The sequence below is a fragment of the Arvicanthis niloticus genome, chromosome 10 (genome assembly GCF_011762505.2).
Source record: "Arvicanthis niloticus isolate mArvNil1 chromosome 10, mArvNil1.pat.X, whole genome shotgun sequence".
Taxonomy (NCBI): Eukaryota; Metazoa; Chordata; class Mammalia; order Rodentia; family Muridae; genus Arvicanthis; species Arvicanthis niloticus.
The window spans coordinates 5,965,014-5,979,070 of NC_047667.1; the positions used below are offsets into that span (position 1 = coordinate 5,965,014).

General features: G+C 38.5%; 1 protein-coding gene across 1 annotated transcript in view; it reads left to right on the forward strand.

Moving 5' to 3' along the window:
- LOC117716146 (contactin-associated protein like 5-1) overlaps positions 1 to 14,057 on the forward strand; it is an 838,779-nt gene that overhangs the window by 345,619 nt on the left and 479,103 nt on the right. The window contains exon 4 of the mRNA XM_034513074.2: positions 10,486 to 10,633. Coding sequence (XP_034368965.1) covers positions 10,486 to 10,633 — 148 coding nt within the window. The remainder of the gene's footprint in view (positions 1 to 10,485; positions 10,634 to 14,057) is intronic.

Here is a 14,057-nt window from a genome sequence, read left to right on the forward strand (position 1 = left end):
TTAGAACAAAGAAGTAATTTCAGGCAGGAATGTAACTCTTAAGCTAGAACAAGAAGTAGTCTTCAGACATGAAAATGACTTTGGGTTTTGGTCATCCTGATAAGCCCTTAGAAACATCGATCACATGAGTGTTCATAGAATTTTGTTTATTTCCTTGCTTATTCCTTGACAATTTGCATCTATGGCATTGCTAGTTTCTCAACCTAGAACTGACCTTAGTACTTGCATGTAGTTAAAATGGTATAAAAGCAAAAAGGAAAAGGGGGATGACATGGGGGGAGGGTTCTAAGGAGTCGAAATGGAGAAAGGCAATGACATCTGCAATGTAAATAAGTAAAATATTAGAAAAAAATTGTTTCCTAAAGCCAGCAAATGATTTAAAATTCTGTAAATGAGTTCCCACGTTGTGACAGTGTTCACATTTTTTTGGTACAATAATTTTATAAGGTGCTCCATGAGAAAAGTAGCAGGTCAAAATCTTAGAAAACAAATGCAGAATATTATTCAGAAGGTATTTATTGTGACTCTAAGAAAATTTGTCTCCTGCATCTTGCAGTGCATTGGCAGGAAGACGCACAATAATTGAGAGAAGATAAACATGAGATAGATGACAGATTTCAAATCTTATACATATATATTCATATCTAGTATTTTATATTGTCAAGTGGCAATAACATCAGCATATGATTATGCTTGTGAATGTAGTTAGCAGGATCACATTATAGAGTCATTGCCATTTCTATGTACATTTGAATTAGTTAACAATAATATCAAGTCTTCTATGTTGGTTTCATTACTTACTTTGACCTGGAGATTTTCTTTAGACTCATAAGTCAGATCTCCTAGTTCTGATCCTAGACCTTATAAAAATTTCAAATCTTACCTTAGATCTAACAACAATAGACCAAGCCCTGCTGTCAACCTTTATACAGTAGCTCTCTGCTTCATAGGGAAATAATTTTTTTTATCTGTTTCTCAGAAAGGCAAGGCATTCTATTTCTTTAGCAGAGTGTAGAAAAATGAATTTTGTTAAGTAGGTATTTCAGTCTTCCCAAGTATACAGCACATAGCAGAGCTGCATACATGTTGATGTTACAACATCAGTGTAGATATGGAAACAAACCTGGGACATGTTTCTCAATAGTCAATTCATCATCCTTTATCCATCACATAGGAGGAGCTGCAAAAACATAAAAATAATGGACAGTTTTGTATTCAATAATTTAATGTCTATTTGCCTTTATCATTTAGAAATAAATGATAATTTAGTTGATTACATCATTCAAGTCAATATGTCTATTTGGCCATTGGTTGATGGTTTTGAATGCAGAACATCCCACCATAAGCTTAGTTGTTTAAATACTTGGTTCTCTGTTGGCCTGTGTGTCTGCCTGAAACTAAAGGTGTTACAGGGTTCTGGCCTGGCTGAAATGGCCAAAGTGTTACAGCTCTCTGAGGGGAAACCTGGGCAGGGCAGGCAGCCAGATCTCTTTCACTATCATCACTAGCGCTATTGGCAACAGTAGTGACAAGCTGCAGCAGGCAGCCATAAGCCAGAGCCAGAGCCAGAGCTGGAGCTACAATTTACAGTGAATAGCAGCTGTTTGCTAAAGGTAGAGTGAGGAGCCTGGCCTGCTGGGCAGAATTGAGCTCCAGAAATGAATGCTTCAGGGAAGAAAACTCTTCCCTGGAGGGTTACAGCTCAATAAAACAGCCACCCTCAGATAGTTCTTGGTGAAATAACTTGTGCACTTTATTGCATGTGAATAGAAACCTTATAAACATTTGAAGGGTAGGGTGCGATCTAGGGGTAGATGCTTGCCATTGGCTCAGTCTGAGATGTTGGAAATGCTTTATTTGTATAGGAAAGGAACTTAGGTGTTGTCCCTACCTGACTGGTTGTCATGCCCCTCTCAATAGGGTGTTGTGGTTACTTATTCTAAAACAGGTAGAGCCTGGCCAGGAACTGGTACCAAAATCTGGCTTTCCGAATTATGAAATTCCTAGATTTTGGAATCTGTTTCAACCTTACCAGTCCTGTCTGGTAGCACAGTCCACTTACCCACCATTTACAACTTGCTGCACAGATGGAACAGGTTGTGGAACCTTTAGAAGCTATTACCTCACTGGAGAGAGTAGACTACTGGCTGGATGGGGACTTGGAGTCATGATAGTCTTATCCCAGTTACTGATCACTCTCTGCTTCCTGACTCTGTATTCAATGTGATCAGCAGGTCTTTGTTCCTGCAGCCTGGTCTTCCCCAAGATAATGGACTCTTATCTCCTCCAACTCAGCATGAAAATGAACTCTTTCCCCTTAAGTTGCTTTTGTATTTTCTCAAGGCAGTGAGTGAAGGAACTAACATTTTTGACATACGTGATTCTTTAGTTTCTAGCAATAATTAAACCTCACATTTACACTTGTTTTCATAAGGAAGCTACTCTACTGTTTGCACAGCTGGAAAAGTTCTTATTGGGATCAGAAGATGTTGGATCTACCTATTAAAGAATCTTTCTTCTAAATCAAAAAAAGAAATATTGGTTCTTAATGTAGTCATGGGCACGACAAGGTGATTTGAGACATCTTTCACTTGTACTTCAAAATCACCTTTTAAAATATACCTTTGAGTTGTTTACAACTCTAAAAGTTCAAAGATATTGATTAAAAAATAAAAATTATTGTTGAAGTAATTATTTAAAAAAATGGCCACTGGTCAAGCCGACTGTTGAGGCTGCAGCGGCTCTGCCTAGTTCAGAGCCCACATGTGAGCCACAGCTAGAAACAGCCAGCCAGAAACACCAGCCTTGCCACCCACGAGACACCAGCATGGGAGATGGCTCTGCCAATCTTCCATGCTGTCTCTGCAAGCCTGGGCATTGCCCAGACCATCCCACCAACCACGTGGCCCCAGTAAGAAAATGAGACTCTAATGTTTAAATTATCTAAAGGCTTATATATTTAGTAATGCTCAATAACAAGATGCCCTTATAATCAGAAGTGTAACCCAATACCCAACCTAGATATAGCAACTACCTTTGACTGCTACAGACAAGCGAATATCACCCTCTATGTCTGTCCCCTTCTCTCATTCTCCATCTCTCCCTTAGTTCCTCTTCTTTCTTCTCCTCCTCTTTTTACCCCTTCTCTTCCTCTCCTTCCTCCTCTTCTTTCTCTCCTTACTCCTCCTACCTTAGCTTCTCCTACAAATTATAGGGAATGATATTGGTTCATCATACTAGACAAATGATAAGAAAACATCATAAAGAATAATCACTTGTAGTTTTTGTGTATATGTGGGGATGGTTTGTATGTGTATATGTATGTGTTGTATGTCCAGGTACACATGTCAGAAACATATGCGGAGTGAGTACCTTCAGTTGCCTCCTGCTATCTTGCAAGATCTAGGGATTAAACTCAGGTCTTGAAGAATGAGCATGGGGCTTTGTCCACTGAACCATTTTACCATCTCTACATATTATGTTTTGAGAAAGAGCTTTATGCATGCCAATGAAATTTAAATGGGCTCCTGATGAGTAAACTTCAGGGATCCTTTCACCATCTCCCTAGTGCTATGATTATACATTTGTATTTCTGTGCTTAGCTTTTAACATGGGCTTGAGAAATTGGCCTCATTTTCTCATGCTTGTCTGATAATCACTTTCCTGATTGAGCCACTTCCTAGCCCCTAGAATGAGTTACATTGAGATATAGACTTAAGGCCGGGATCTAAAAGTGTCATGATCATGTGCTCCTATATATCTAGGGAAAGTTTGTAGCTTTCAGTGTTTTTTTCTGGGTCTTAGTGTTGTTCTTATAACTGCACCTTTAGTAAATGAAGACTTAATTAAAAGATTACTCACAATCTTTATAGGGTAGGTTGGAATTTCCAAAAGGCTTGTAACATCTTGTCACTGGGAATTTAAAGGGACCTGTGTTAGTGAAGATGCAGTTCTAGTTGGTGTTTCTGAGATATTGTATATGATAAGATTTTTATGCAAAGTAACCTTAATATAGGCAAATTAACAACAACATGGACAATATTCAGACTTCCATTTGGATTTCATTTTTTGAAATTGCCAGGAGTTTGATGAATGATGGTTAAGGTCACAAAACTAAAGAAGAGAAGCAAGTTGCCCAGGCGGTCTTTTACTGTGCAAGAGCATGAATGTCAGAGGTTGGACCAGACACGGGTAGTACTGAGAAAACATCAGATACCCTGGAGAGAATTTTAGGGAGAGAGGCAGTGGAGTGAGCACAGTGTCATTGTGGTACAGTTACCCTATCTGAATAGTCAGATGGGTAGGTTGATTCCTAGGGATAAAAGATGAGCATGAGTGCATTATTGTTTCCATATGATTCAGCATCAGTGTCATTAACACATTCCCTGACGTCATTAACAGAACACCTGATAACTGTCTACATATCCTTCATAAGTTTACATTCTGATAAAACCACTGTACATTATAAATGAATTCAACATTCCATACCTGTTGCAACCATCTCTGCTCTACCTGGCTTGAGACAAAAGACTTAACTATGCCTGAATAGTTACTATGTTGCAGCCTGCTCCGCTCTGCCTGGCTTGGCCTTTCAAAGGCTGTGATTAAAGGCCTACACCACCACTACCTGGCTTCAAACTGCAGCTCAGGTCTTCGGGTCAGGGTCTAGAGAGAGAGAGAGTGGGGATAGGGAGAAGAGACGCAAGGAATGGAGACAAGACAGAGGTTCTGATCAAGTCTCAAGTCTTTTTTATTGAAGGGAAATCTGGGGTATTTATACGCTTTTGCCACGCCCCTTGTAGGCAAGTGGATATGACATAAGCCTTGGAGGCGTGGCTAGCATGTGGATAGCTGCTTTCTAGCCACTTTCTGCTAAAAGTCGGCTCCCAACACATACCTAGCTCCGCAAAAATGTGTCAGTAGTTTTTCTTTGTAGCTGTTAGCAGTGGTAGCTTACTCATATTGTTCAATGTACCAGGACCACACGGCTCATCATCACTGAATATATAGATTTCATTAAGTCAGTAACACTTTTATACCTTCTCTAAATTGAATCATATTGATGTATAGCAGTGACAGTCAAGACAAATAAGATGTACTGTTTTCTGAAACTCCTCTCATTATTCCTTACTATGGAGGCTGAAATCAGACAAAAGAGACAGAATGTGTGTTTGGGGGTGGGGGTGGTGGGGGTGCTACGTAACAAAACTTTTCCTGGAGAGATTCAACACATTTCTATTTACTTTAGATAAGGAATAAACTGATCAGTATCAGCCCAGAACCCCAAAGATCAAGTTCAGCACAAAGGACGTTTATTTGCTCCAGAGGGACAGAGATAGATAATAAGAAACACAGAGAGGATGTAGAGGATGAAGAACAAGAGGAAGAGAATGACAGGGGAGAAGTGTGTGTGTCCCAGAGGACAAAGGACTGCCTGTAGATAGAGAGGAGACAGATGTGCCCATAGGAAACAGTAGTTTATAAAGGTAAAGGGGAAACTGCATGTTAGGATGAGTGTTAAATTTTAATAGGGCATGTTAATTAGGTGAGCCAAAAGGGCTTTTGATGAATGGACATCAATACTTTTGATAGCTGGACTTAGAGTAGTAACTCTAAGAGAAGAAAGATGCCAAATAAGGGAAGAGTCTTTGGGGGCTAGTTTTAGGAACGTAATTTAGAAAGAGGGAATGGGAAAAAATGGCAAGGCCTGTGAGAGCCATGTTTGTCATGCACTGGCTAGCTAGAGTCCTTTTAGAGAACCCACATCAGACCAAAGTGAGTTTTATTGGAGTTACCTTCAAAATATGGGTAAAATGTTACTTACAGGAGCAGAAATGACTCAAAGGTAGCTACATCATCAATGCTTATGCCAGCATGGGTGACACCTCATGGGTGAAAGTTGGAAAACCTGGAGAACACTGTAAAGTCTATGGACATGACGACAGTTTGGACAGTGTCCTTTTCACATTCTTTAGTTTGTCTAAACCTCTTTCAAGCAATCTAGTTTCTGTTTCTTCCAGGCAGCGGGTCTGACAAAACAGTTTTCTTTGCTGCTTGTCTCTGCTCTTCTGAGAGTGACTCTCAGCTGTTATTGTTTACTCTGGCACGGAGTATCCTAATGAATTTAATTAGTTTCAGGGACTTCCTAAAGCTATTTTGAAGTATTTTTTTTCCTTCCTGCTTAAAGAGCTTCCTGCCAGATAGAATGCTTTAACCACCCGCCCCCACCACCAAATATCATGCTCAACAAAGAGTAAACTATAACTATGATCAACTAAAGGACATATCCTTTAACTAATCACAAAGCTACAACTAAGTACCTCACAGTCATCATATCAGCCACTAATTTCAGCCAAAATTACTGACAGCCTTCTGAAACATTTAAGACTTTTCTCTGCCCTTAAAATGACAAAACAGACACTCATCACTAACAAAAACAAAAAGCTAGAACTCAAAGGAGAGTTCCATGTTTTTATTTTCCCTTTTTCACTCCTAAAATATAATGTTTTATATTCCTTGTCAGTCATCAATAGCAGCCCAATTCCTTGCATATAATTTCTTCACTTCCATTATCTGAGAGTCTGATAGAAATCCTTTTTATCATGTTCCCCAGAAGAACAGTTGGAAACTTGGAGCTGGAGTGGGTTTATTCATGTCAGCTTAAACTCGCGTTTTGCATGTTAATTACTCTATGCCTTTCTAAATGTGTCCTCTCAAAAAGGAGAAAATGTCTTTACGATTCGCTCTGAGTTTCCAGTATTTGCTTCCCTTACGTTTGCCTGCTTCGGGAGACAAGCCTGTAGGCTTATATTTTTAAAAACCTGTTTTAATAAGGGTTTTTAAATGCTTTAACCTCCCTTCTAACCCATCACCCACCTGATGTAGTGGAACGGAAAGGTTAATACGGCAATAGAGGAAATGGACCTATTTAGAAATAGTTCTTTGGGACAATCTCAATCTTCATTGTCAAGACAGTAGAAACTTAGTTCACAAGAATCAACAATGGTTGCTCGATCTACTCACAAACACCATTACCTTGATGTATTTCTCTCATGCCATCATGATATGAAGACCAGCAAAGAATGGCAAAATGAACTGATACCACCCAGTGCTGCCCCCTGTCTTTTGGGTTATATTTATACCCTTTCCCGACATCGTGTGTTTTCTCAAGTGTCTGCTCTAGCAAAGCATCCCATAACCTTTTCATGGCAGCTTCCACAAAAACACCATGTGTATGTTATCAGCAAAGCATCCTACCCTGTCTTTGATTCAGCAAGAATATCCTCTTATAAGACAGTTTCCAGAAAAATGTCACATGATACAACTAAGTTTCCAAAAATCCAAAAATTTCTACTTTAGAGGCCTTTAGATGGCATTTTAAAAATGTTGATTTTCAAGTAACTTGCATGAGGCTTCAGGGACTCAATAAGTCTCTATTTTAGAATACAGAATAGACTTTTACACAATGGTATTTTCACAAATATATCCTTTAGGAATTTTTCCCTGTCTCTCTGTCCCTGTCCTTATCTCTGTCTCTATCCTCCATATTTCTGTTTCTCTGTCTCTCTGTCTGTCTCTGTTTCTCTGTCTCTGTCTCTCTCTCCTTGTGTGTGTTTGTGTATGTTTCTCTCTGTGTCATAAAAATCTTTTTTTCTTTATGTTCACTTTGACCATTAGAGTGGAATCAGGTCTGTACTGTTTGCTGTCACTGCACATGATCAGAAAATCTACCTTTAGATTACTGAAACTGAGAAGGACAATCACAACTTAGTGAAACACATACCTCTGAGTAATAGTTGACAGCCTGTTGTTAGGATATAGACAACACTCTAGGCAACCTCAATTGTAGCAGTTGTGCAATATGAGCACACTGACACTGAATTATGTACTTTAAAAAGGCTTAAATACTGAATTTTATTGTGGATATTTAATTCTGATATTTCTAAGAGCTTAGGTTTAGATCCCCTCTGTAGAAAAATAATAATTCTAAAATAATCAGCCAGGACAATCTCTTATCCTGTATAAAGGATGTGAGACATAATGCAAGTGAACCAAACACTTATGTCTATGTGTATGTTTGTAAAACATGTTCAGTCTGTACAATGTTACCTGTATGTATCTTATTTCTGGGTGACCATTTGATAGTGTATAATTAACTGAGGGGTACTTCCCAGCAGAAGACTACTTCTGCTCTCAGCACTCTTTAGTTGCCTGTAGTTCTTTGTCCAGGGTTGAAGCCTTGTGAACTTCTTCTTCTTTTTTTCTCTCTGCATTAACATGTCTAATGGCATTGCCCTTGTTTGAGTCTTGTTTAGGCAGCCATGTGGGTGAGACTACCTGGTTGTAACTCCCCTGCCATTATTGGGACTCTCAACCTCACAGAAAACATTCTGTTCTTCTGATCTTACAATCTCTCCTCCAACTCTTCCATATTGGTCCCCAAGGCTTAGGTTCTAGAAATGTGTTGCAGATGTATGTATCAGTTGGGACTAGGCATCTTACAGTTACTTGTTCTCTACGTTTTAATCAGTTGTGGGTTTCTGTGATGTCATCTCTATTTCTAGAAAAATATTCCTTGGTGAGGGGTGAGAACTTGGTTTATCTGTGCATATAAGGGTAAATATTTAGACTGGAGTTAGAGATTATGCTGCTTTAGTAAAGTTGTAGATTTATCTTCTCCACAATCCCTGACCACACTAGTCCTGGGTAGTGGGAAAGGCAGTAAATATTCTTTTTTTTTATTAATTTTTTAAAATATAGATAAACCCTTAGCCAGACTAATCAAAGGGCACAGAGACAGTATCCACATTAATAAAATCAGAACTGAAAAGGAAGACATAACAATAGAAACTGAGGATATTAAAAAAGTCATCAGATCCTACTACAAAGGCCTATACTCAACAAAATTGGAAAATCTGGATGAAATGGACAATTTTCTGGACAGATACCAGGTACCAAAGTTAAACGAGGAGCAGATAAACCATCTAAACAGTACCATAACCCCTAAAGAAATAGAAGCAGTCATTAAAAGTCCCCCCACCAAAAAAAAGTCTGGGACCAGACAGTTTCAGTGCAGAATTCTATCAGACCTTCAAGGAAGACCTAATACCAAATCTCTTCAAACTATTCCACAGAATAAAAACAGAAGGAACACTACCCAATTTGTTCTATGAAGCTACAATTACGCTCATACCTAAACCTCACAAAGACCCAATAAAGAAAGAGAACTACAGACCAATCTCACTTATGAATATTGATGCAAAAATACTCAATAAAATTCTTGCAAACTGAATCCAAGAACACATCAAAACAATCATCCATCATGATCAAGTAGGCTTTATCTTAGGAATGCAGGGATAGTTCACTATTCGGAAATCCATCAATGTAATCCACTACATAAATAAACTCAAAGAGAAAAACCACATGGTCATCTCACTAGACGCTGAGAAAGCATTTGACAAAATTCAACATCCCTTCATGTTAAAAGTCTTGGAAAGATCAGGAATACAAGGCCCATACCTAAACATAGTAAAAGCAATATACAGCAAGCCAGTAGCCAACATCAAACTAAATGGAGAGAAACTTGAAGCAATCCCACTAAGATCAAGGACTAGACAAGGCTGTCCACTCTCCCCCTACCTATTCAATATAGTACTGGAAGTCCTAGCAAGAGCAATTAGACAACAAAAGGAAGTCAAAGGGATACAAATAGGAAAAGAAGAAGGCAGTAAACATTAGTAACCACTGAACCAACTCTTCAGACTATGTGCAATTTTTTTCAAATAAACATCAATCACAAATGAAGAGAAAAATGAACTACGTATATAGTTAGACTGTGATGATTCCTTCCTGTAAAACCTGAGGATTGCAGAGAAAATAGAAACTACAAAAACAAACATAGACAGTCTTAGAACTAAACTTCAGGCTAATTTCTAACTCCTGAATGACTGGATGATTTAAAGATTTATTTTCTTATGTTTTCCCTTCACTCAGGAATTTTTGTTTGTTGTCTTTTGTTGATGTTTCATTTTTCAAATGGTGGTGATGATGTTATGTGCTTAGTTAATAACTGGACTCAATTAATGTTGACAACTACTTTAGTAAAGCACTTTTCCTTCCAAGAGGGGATTGTTCAGTTATCTGATAGTTCACAGTGAGCATAGACATGTAGGGAACTGGAACTTCATGTTATTATTAACTTTTAAAACTTCAGGTGTCATACCTAGAAGCTTTCTTTCTTCATAAAATTTACCTAGGTACTATGGTAGGGAGAGGAACATCCTAAAGAATAGTATTTGATACTTATGAAAACTGTATGGCCTAGGTCAGGACCATTACCACTAGATTAATATCAGAGAAACTAGGTTTTTGTTTTATTTCCTTGTTATTATTGACATTTCCCGAAAGCCTGATTGCGGAAGCATGCATGCTTCTGTTGACATGGCTTGGTACTATAGAATTCACTGAATTTCCTTCTTTCTTCAGACATTTGTAGGAAACACGAATGCCGACAGTGTGGTTCACCACAAACTGCTGCACCCTGTGAGATCCCGCTTTGTTCGATTTGTGCCCTTGGAATGGAATCCAAATGGAAAGATTGGCATGAGAGTGGGAGTCTATGGCTGTTCCTACAGTAAGTATCCACATGTACCAAGTCACACAGCATAAGATAGCTATGAAATACCAGATTATTCATATTGAAAATTAAAATTTGTGTGTGTGTTTGCATATGTACATGTGCATGGGTACAAAAACAGGTAGACAGAAACCTCCAATGTTTCTGAAGAACACAGTCCATCATTTGACCCAATATTTTTTCCTTGGTTAAGAATATGCAGATGAGCCTATGCTGGCTGACCCATAAAGGTGCTGTCATCTTTATTTCCTCACAGCTGGGTTTACTAGTGTGTACTATCATATCCAACTTGGTTTGGGCTCTAGGAATAGAATTCAGGTCTTCATGCTTGCAAAGTAAGCACTTTAGAATCATAGATATTTCCCCAGACTGTAGTTATCTTATTTTGTTCTAGACACCATATATATATATTGTCTAGATATATATAGTGCCTCAGGAAAGAAGTAGATATGTTCTTATACTCTATAGGGCTTTCTATAAGGATGAAGCAATAAGGTAATAAAGTTTCAACAAAAAGTTCAAAGCAAAGAGCCCATGGGGCTTGGATAACTATTTGCCACTTGCAATTAGAAATAGCAATGCTTAGCTTTTCTTTGGAAGTGCTCTGAGATACTGTAATGTTCTTTCTCTACTCAAGAACCATGAAAGGAGAATTATCTCCTTCTTCATATTCTAGAAAAAAAAATTCCACCCAGGGAAATTCTCTTCTTCTGGAGTCATGGTATTCATGTGATATTTTGAGAGTTACTAAGAGTAAATTTGTAGTAGTGATTTATGTTGAACAAAAAGACGCTGTAGAATTGAAGCCATTTTTAAAACAATGGTTCTCAATTCTCCTAATGCTGTATTCCTTCAATACTGTTTCTCATGTTGCAGTGACCTCCAACCATAAGGCTGTTTCTATTGCTACTTTGTAACTGTAATTCTGCTACTACTATGTACCATAATGTAAATATCTCATATGCAGGATAGCTGGTATGTGACCTCTATGAAAGGATCATTTGAGCCCCCAAAGTGTCATATCCCACAGGTGAGGAACCATTATTATGGAAGAAAGGAATCATTTATCAAGATTGCTATTTTAATTCTCTCTTGAAGGCATAATGCTGAACATGCAAACTGTGTCACTATGAACTGATTTTCTTCTTTTAATCAGTGGCATTCACCTGCTGATTTATAACAATATCCAGTGTCACCTAAGGAGTTAATGTACTTAGTCAACACACTTAAAAACATAGTTATCTGAGCTGTTACCAACTACTGAGATAAAATACTTTGGAAACCATTTTAAGGGAGAAAGATGTTAATTATTTCAGCTCACAATCTTAGGTTACAATCCATGATGGCTGGGCAATCAAGGTAGCAGAAAGTTGAGGCTAGTCACATCACATCAACAATTAAGAACAGACAGAGATGAATGCACACCCACAGGCTAGTGCTCAACTTGTTTCATCACCCCTGTCAATCCAGGATGCCATGCTCAGGCAGAGCTACAATAGTGTGGGTGCATCTTCACACTATTCAAGGAAATTCTCCCATAGATATGGCCACAACCAAATGAATCTAGACAATCACTTACTGAGGCTCCCTTCAGGGGTGATTCTGTGCATTTATATTGGCCATTAAAATTATCACAGCAGTTCAGTAAATTAAGGTGTTGGGTCATGGAGGGAATGCACACGTACCTAATGTTGTTCATTAAAGCCAGAGCAAAATAACACTTGCCTCAGAAGCATTAGAAGTACTCCATAAAAATGTATTTGGTTCTCTGATGTCATATGCACTGTATTAAGATTTCTGGACATTAAAAACACAAAACTATGACATGTGGATGGCTCCTTGGGTAAACTATTGGTTAAAGTGGCTCTGGCAGAGAAATGAAGTGTTAAGGGAGAGGATTTGCTGGAGAAAGGACTGTCTTCAACAAGTAGTAGAAAGAGAATGATCTACAGGGGAAGCAACAACAGCCTATCCAAGTAGGGACTTTTCCACCTGCAAGTCTCAGCCCTTTAATGCCCCCAGTACCTCACTCCTCAGTGAGGACCATTTTTCACTGCTGGGTGCCTTCTTTGGTTCCCGTTGTCCATTTTTGCTTACAGATTTGTTAAGAATATCCTTTATGATGGAAAAATACTGAAAACATTTCTATATGTTATTTATAAGGCCATCTCTTTGGGGCTAATAATTTCAACTACATTTTAGTGTGTGTGTGTGTGTGTGTGTGTGTGTGTGTGTTTTAGGAGTATGTTCTCTCATTCAATCATGTAGATCCTGAGGATTGAGTTCAGGTCATAACACTTGGCAGCAAACACATTTACCCACTGGGGAGCCATTTGATAGGCCTGGTAAACAGAAATTTTTGGTCTTTCAAATGTCTTCATCCATTAGTTTTTCCTAGAATGATATTTCTCAATACTTTTAAAATATCTTTTGTTCACTTACCTTGTATGCCAAGCCCAAAGGACCATACTTTCACTTATCTCATACATCTGTTATTTTATACATATACATGTTTGTGTGTGTGTGCTGGTTCACATCTGTGCAAAATTGGCAGTATATATGTAGGCATGTGTATAGAGTTCAGAGGTTGTCAACTTTCCCTATTCGGCCATAGGTACTGGCCACCTTGCTTTCATGAAAAAACGCCTGTTGCTGGACTGTAGCCTGACAAGTGAGCCAGTCTGGTTGGCCAGTGAACTTGTTTCTCCCTCCACAGTGTTGAGCTCATAAGAACTTACTACTACCCTTAGTCTTCCCTCACAGGATCTGGAAAGCAAACTGATACCCTTGTGTTTTCAAAGCAAAGACTTTCCCCTCAGAGCTATCTCCCAGCCTATAAGCCATCATCAGGTTGAAAGGTATCTTTGAATAGCATTTGAGATTTATACAATGAAGAACTTAGTTCATAATCTATACCAGCACATTACCTGCTCCACAGAAAATATATGCATTTTTGTTAAGTAGAAATATTCCCACAGATCTGCTAAAGCCTAGCTCTGTTTCAATCCAGGGTACTTCTGACTTTAACGGGAACTCAAGTTATTCTGCTCCCATTGCAGACACTTCTATATTTCCTGAATTATTTAAGGGATATAATTGTTTCAGTAAGACTGGCCAGCAATGGGATTTAGTACCTTGGGAATGATTTAAGGCCAAATGTGTTTCCTAGCTGTTTATTTGTAGCTTGCATTGCTTTCCCATGATCTTATCCGTATGTCTTCCTATATAAAAACCCAACACATCACCATGGTTTCTTGTTGCAGTGTGTTGTAGTTTGTTACTCTATTGCTATGCTAAAAATGACCAAATCAAGTTGGGGTAGCAAAGGGATTATTTGGTTTGAAGGTTTATATCCTTGAGGACAGCCAAAGAAAGAGCTCATGATAGGAACATGGAAGCAGGGTCTGAAGCAGAATCTATG